Source organism: Octodon degus, unplaced genomic scaffold (assembly GCF_000260255.1).
Source record: "Octodon degus isolate 3935 unplaced genomic scaffold, OctDeg1.0 scaffold00115, whole genome shotgun sequence".
NCBI classification, from domain to species: domain Eukaryota; kingdom Metazoa; phylum Chordata; class Mammalia; order Rodentia; family Octodontidae; genus Octodon; species Octodon degus.
The window spans coordinates 7,004,010-7,011,294 of NW_004524691.1; the positions used below are offsets into that span (position 1 = coordinate 7,004,010).

The 7,285-nt window shown below is 36.0% G+C and overlaps 1 protein-coding gene across 3 annotated transcripts in view; it reads right to left on the bottom strand.

Annotated features, from left to right (window-relative positions):
* The window catches only part of Ift80 (intraflagellar transport 80), a 161,095-nt gene that overhangs the window by 93,504 nt on the left and 60,306 nt on the right, over positions 1–7,285 (bottom strand). For all 3 annotated transcript variants that reach the window (XM_023699687.1, XM_004639852.2, XM_023699688.1), the window contains one exon: positions 6,258–6,437. In XM_023699687.1, the coding sequence (XP_023555455.1) occupies positions 6,258–6,437 (180 nt within the window). The remainder of the gene's footprint in view (positions 1–6,257; positions 6,438–7,285) is intronic.

Genomic DNA, 7,285 nt, shown 5'->3' on the forward strand with positions numbered 1-7,285 from the left:
GGGAAAAAAAATAAAAACCAAGAACCAAAAGTGAAGAAAAATATTAGTAAAGAAACCAATCACATAGTAAAGAAAATCAAACTGCAGAAAGGTATAAATTATTTACATATGTAAAAACACAGAAATAATCTATAAGAAAGCTATGCACCAACTAACAAAGAGAAATTTGCCTGTCACAATTAAAACTGTTACAAAATCTTATAATGGACTAATCTGCAAGATTTTTAATAATTGGCAACACTGGCCAAAACTCATGAAACTGACCTCTGGTCAACTAGAATGGGTAAGGCAGTATTAAAAAAAAAAAGGTGGAAAACAAACCAAAAAAATGTAATTAGCCCTTCAACCTAATTATTTAAATTTTCCTCAAAATGGTATTTTTCTTTAAAAAATATGATACAGTATTAATGAACAATGAAAAGACATGGAAAGAAAAATAGCAAGATAAATTTGTAAGTACTACTAGGCATTGTTATGGTCTAAATTAGTTTATGCACAAATTTGTATGTTGTAGGGTTTTGCAGAGCTCATTAGTATTACCGTCATGAGTAGCCTTCATGCCCTTATAAAAAAAGAGGCCCTAGAGCTCTGCCTTGCCACTTCCAAGTAAGGGCAAAACACTATCCATGAAACAGTAAGTGGAACCTCATCAGAAACCAAATCTACTGGTATTTTGACCTTGGACTGCATAACCTCTACAACTAGGAAGAAAAAAGTTTTTGTTGTTTATAAGCTACTCAGACTATGGTATTTTGTTACAGTAGCCTAAAAAGATTAAGGCAAGTATATTACAGTTTTCTTGTCTGTTCATCAACTCCTACTTCATCAAAATATTACAACCATGATTAAAGAACCAACAAAATTATATGCATGCATGTATACTCTTTGACCCAGAAATCTCATTCATAGACTCCTATCCCAAAAATAAATAAGCAAAACTACAAAGCAACATATGTGTAGGACATTCATTAAAGCACGATTGATATAAGCAAAAGACTAGATGCAGCTCAAATTGTACAGCAATAGATTAAATGAACTACGGTACATTCCTATACATTATGGAGCTGTAAATCACCACTAGGAAGCTGTCTGGAGTGATCACCCAGACAACATAAAAATGTAAGATGTAGAACAGTACCTATAATACAATGTCTTTTATCTGAGAAAGTTAAGGATACAAGGATAAATAGATTTGCTTCTATTTTAAATAGTATTCATAACACTAGGATTTATTTTTTAAAAACTACATTTTGTAATATAAATAGCATCATTAATGTCTTTAGAAAAGAGTCACAAGTAAAAATATCAACAGTACAAATGTAAATGTAGAAACCTCAGTATAAACTCATAATGTACTTTTATCTTATCAAAAACAGAAACAGTCTGTCTAGGAATAATGATCAAATCAGCAGCAAGGAGCACATGTAGCACCTCACTGTGGTCTCTAAATAACAATACCCCCAACGGAAGTGAGGCCTTCCTAGGAAAATGGCTGGTTCCAAGTCTGGATGACAAATAATGTACAAAAGAAGCCTGGAGCATTTTGTCACACCAGAAAGCAAGCAAGCTACTGAAATCATTTTAAAAGAATGCAAGAGCAAGTGTCCAAAGATGGAACATTATGAACAGAATAATGACTGCAATGAGTTGAAACACATAATTGTAAACTTGCAATATGGGAAGAAGGAAACAAGGACAAAAATTAAAATACATATTTATAGTTTTTCACACACCAGACTTAAAAGATCTCAATGCAGTAATTGTTTGGATGATTTACTTTTAGGGAAAGGATTTTTTTAACCATATATGGAATGTTGAATTCATTAAGTAGTGCATTTCTGAATCCCACTCACAAGAACAATGGGTATGTATATGTGACAAGGTGCTGGCCTTCTACAATTTGTACCCTTTATAAATCTACTTGCTCATGATTAGACCTGGTAGCTTCCTTCTATTGAACAGAACATGGTAAAAAAAAAAAAAAAAGATGTCACTTCTAACTTCAGGTTAAAAAAAAAAAAGCATGACCTATGTCTTGCTTGCCCTCGCAGGCTCTTCCCATGTACTTGTTCTGATAAAGCAAGCTGCCAAGTTGGGAGCTGCCATATGGCAAGTCCTTACACAAGGAACTGATGGACATCTCCCATCACCAACCAATAAGAAACTGAAACTCTTAGTGCAAAAGACGATGGTGAACTGAATTCTGACAACATTCATATCATAAATTTGAATGCAAACCTTCCCTTCTTTGAACATTAACATAAAACTAAAGCCGTGCTAACTACTACCTTCACTGCAGCATTGAGATAGTCTGAGCCAAAGGAGCTAATAATCTGTGCCTGAATTCCTGACTCATGGAAATGACAACGGTGTTGTTTCAAGCCATTAAATTATGGGGTGATTATACAACAATGAATTGATACAGTATAAATGCTAGACAACCAAAGAACAGACCACAGTGGTATTCTTGTCTGCCCAGAATCAAATTGTACCATTTCTAATAAATCTACTGTGATTTTCCTTTGGGCAACTATTCCTTCCATTAGAGTAGTTCAAAAAGGAAGTTGACTCTCTTTCCCACTTTCCTTCAACCAAACACTTTAAACCCAGGTTTAACATATGAACTATAAGGCTGAGATGCCTGCTAGAATTACCAGGAAGAAATGTACTCTTTTCTTGAAGTGGTAGAATGCAGGCCTAGAGCTACCAAAGCCACAAAATAGAAAAAGCTTCTCTGAAAATGAAATCAATTACAGAGAAGAAGAGAGAGGAAGAAAAAGTGTTCTTTTGACACCATTCAAGCTTCTAAAACAACAGTACCTCAAATTTGTAATCTCAGACTTCAAATAAATCAATAAGTTTCTTTTTTATTTTTTCATTTCTCATTTAAGTGAAAGTCTAAGCACTTGCCTAGCAAGCACAAGGACTTGGGTTGGATCCTAGGTACCACATGCCATGCCAGCCTGGAACCCTGAGCTTGCTGTGCTGGCTACTGAAACCAGGTGTGGTAGCACATGCCTATAATCCCAGCACTGCGGAGGCTGAGACAGAAGAATCACTATAAGTTTGAGCTATGTAGTGAGACCCTGTATCAGATACATTGATAGACAGACAGACAAACATGTCTGACAGACATATTTTTAAAAAAACTTTTAAAAGAAGATTTTCAAGAAACTAACCTAGACCATCCATGAGAACCAGAGCTAAATCTTACACTAATTACTGCATTCCCTATGGCTTACCAGTGATGGCGAACCTGCTAGGGACTGACTGCACAAACTGCAAGCCAAATCCCACTTATTTATTGCAAAGTGCCAACACTTCAATTAAACCTCAATACTGAGGTTTTAGTATAGAAAAAAGGTATTATCTGGTGATTAGCTGCTGGGGTGACATGGCTCTCAAGGTAACAAAGAGGACTCTGCTGCTGTGGCCCATGTGCCATAGGTTTGCCACCACTGGGTTAGCCCAATGCCTGGCAAATAGGAATGATTCAATAAATATCTATTAAATGAGTGAATGCAATTAATCTAAGAAAAAAATTGAATAGGTCCAATTTAACAATAAAGGAAACAAATCTTTTATAATTATTGATGTAAAATCCCTTTATAAATATGGCTTTTTTGTTCTAAAATTAAGAAACCAACATTAAGTACAATTTGGATAAAATAAGTCATTTAAAAACCTTCACAGTTCATCTTTACTCATTTAAAATCACTAGGATGATTCCTTTTCGTTTTTGAAAGAAAACTCTTTCTAAATATATTCTCATCTTTGGGCATTTCTGTAATTAAGACTAGAATTCATTTTTAGCAGTACTATATCAGCTAGCTCCTATGTACTAGCCGAATATAAAAATTATGTCCCAAATCAGTTGCTTAGAAGTCACAATTCATTCTTTGTCATAGACACAATATATAAACCATGTTTTAGTTCCCAGATTAAATAAAAGATATATATTTACATCAATATCTAGATTCAACTATGATATGCAGGCAATTTGGAAGAGAGGGACATATCAATCCACACCATGGTGGGGATCGTGATATAGCTCAGTTATTGAGGGCTTGCAGAGTGTATATAAGTCATTTGGTTTCTTCAGCAAATAAACCACCAGGGATTATAAACGAGATGGCCAGGGAAGCTACAGATGAAAACAGGCTTTAAAAAATATATCAGCCCGCTTTATTCATTTGGATTGTGATTCAATGAAACAAAATTGTGATGCAGGGATCACTAAGAGACAAGTGAACTTCGGAACACTTTGTAGATACTTGATAATTCTAAGGAATTATTTTGTTAAGGTAGAATAATAGCACTACGGTTATGTCAAAACAAAAAGTCTTCATCTTTTAGCTGTATATACTGATTTTTTTTTGTAGTGTAACAGCAAGTCCAGTGTCTCATGTATATTAAGCAAGCACTCTACCACTGAGCTCCATCCCCAGCTCCTACACTGAGCTTTGTACAGATGATGTCTGACAATGTACACAATGTGTATGAATTTTCTCAAAAACAACTAGAAAAGGGAAAAAATAGACATGGCTTTCAATGGGGCACAGGTGATCATGAATTGATGACAACTGGGATTGTGCTATGAGCACTTGGAGATTCATAATACCACTGTGTGTTGAGGGCCAAGGACATAGCTTGACAGCTTAAACACCTGCCTGGCAAGTACAAGGTCTTGAGTTTGATTTCCTGTATCAAAACAAAACAAAGCAACAACAACAAAAAAGAAAAACCACTTCATGTGTGTTTAGAATTTTTCAAATACAGTCTTACAATTTTTAAAAAATAAATCAAAAGATAATAATGAAAATTATCATGAATTTTGTAAACATGTTCAAGTTTAGAAATCTGGATTCTCTGACTAACAATGTTCAAATAGACTTGCCCATGAAATCATGTTTTCAACTAAGTATAAGAATTATGAATACTGATGATAGAAGCAACTGAGAAGACGTAAGAAGGACGAGAAGAGTTCCTTTATCTTCAACATAGGATTTGTGGTGGTTAACTTATCTTTGGCCTACTCCTCATGCTTTTTTCAATTAATTTTTAACATATATGGAACACTCACTATATGCAAGGTAATGGCCTAGTGGAAGGTCTACAGGAGGCAAAAGTGAGTTAAATATAGCACCTATGCCCTTAAGAAACTTCAAATTGAGTAGGTAATTAACTACTGTTCCCCTACCAGTAAATATTTCCTTCATCTCTCACTGCCATGTTTCAATCTCTCTATATTCATCTGTGAAGTATTTCACTTTGAATTGCACATTAATCCCAAAATAGGGCACTGCTGTGAATATTATGGCAGTATTATGAATATTTTAAGCTGGAGAAATCTGAGAAAACAGAAGAAGCAGGAAGATCAGCCTGACCTTCCCTGTGATCTTCTCTTCTGAAGCAGTTCATAAAACCTAGGAAGGAATTTCTGATCTTTCCCTGAAGCAGGTTATAAGAACCTCATGTGAGAAGTGTCGTTCTACTTAGAGGGAAGGCACACCTTTATCCTGAAATAGAAGGACACAGAACAAAAGGGCCCTGCTGGGTGTTACCTAATTTATTACCATTACAACATACCTTTCTTGTCCTCTCTATAACTGCCCACTCTTCATCAAACCTAACATAAATGTACACAGATTTAAGTGTTTCTTTGGGTCATCTATCACATAAAATTTATGTTAAACATATCTAAGTATTTTTCTCTTATTAATCTATTATCATAGCTTCTTAGCCATGAACCATGAGGAAAGGTATCTTTCCTTGCTCATACTTCCTAACTTCTGATAACAACTTCCACCATTTTCCCATTTTTTTACTTGCCCCAGGTTATTCTGAACAGGCATTATTTACAAATCAAGTAAAACAATGCAATCCTATCAATAACTAGGAGGTTAGGCCTGCTTCGGAGTCAGCTCCAGAGTTAAAATGAATCTGTTCCAATGTTACAATTTCCTCAGACTTCCTTACCTGAATCCACATACTCCCTAAATGCTTCAAATTCCAATAACCTGTCCTAAAACTGTAACAAAAATAACTATGGGCATTTGGGTTCTCTTTAATGCACTGTTCTCATTTTATGTCATAAACAGTGACTAATAGTATAGTACTACACATCATGAAAAGTGACTAGTAGAAAGTATGGCTGAATTCTTATAAGCTATAAATACAATTACCACAGTAATTCTGTATAATGAACTAATGTGAGAAGAAATACATATAAAAAAGGCCTTGGAGCACAATCATACCTGCATGGTTCTTCTTTTAGTTAATGTCACTTGAAAATTTTTCCACTCCCAACGTTGCTCCACCACATGAGCAAAAACAACATGCCCATTTCCGCAGGCTCCAGCAATCTGAGTGCCATCAATTGACCAAGCAATATTAAATATGCTTCCAGTGTTGGGTTTTTCTAAAGCATATGACCACTAAGGAAAGAGAATGCAAGAGAAAAACTGATTATAGTAAAAAAAAAAAACCTTTTTCTTTGTGAACTTTTTAATTAAGCACATGTTAACATATTAATTTTTAAAAGAATATATCTTTATCTGAAATTACTGAAAGTAGCATTTGCATACCACCATGACTGGCCTGAAAATGTTTTTTTAATAAATAGCCTTTAATAACTATAAATAACTTAAAAATTATTAAGGAACATTTACATAAATATCTTTCATAATAAAATTATAATCTGGTGAACAGATAGATTATTTTTAAGGTATAGAGAAGAAAAACAGGAGACTGCCTGGGGCCGCCGGATCCTAAATAGACCCAGGGCGCAGGCCCGGTGTGTGAGTGAGACCGCCCAGGGTCCGCGGATCCTGAATAGAACCAGAGCACAGGCTCAGCATGAGTGAGATGCTGGATCCTGAACAGATCCAGAGCCCAGGCCCAGTATGTGAGTGAGACCACACAGGGCCAGCAGATCCTGAATAGACCCAGAGCACAGGCCTGGTGTGTGAATGAGACCGCCTGGGGCCCACTGGATCCTCATTCGACCCAGAGTGCAGGACCAGCGTGGAACCTTTCAGCAGAACTCCCGGCAAAGAGGCTGGAGACAAGACCCACCCAGCTGACTCAGGAGCAGAACATCTTGCCAGAGTGACACAAAGGACTCAAATCTAACAGCTGCAGTAGAAAGAAGTGGAGCATAGCAACCAGATCCAACCAACACCCACCTGGAGGAATCTGAACTTTGTAGATCCGGACCTGGTGCTAAGGTAATAACTCTATCTAAGCTCTACACCAAAGGTCAGAAGACAGTGGTATACAAAAT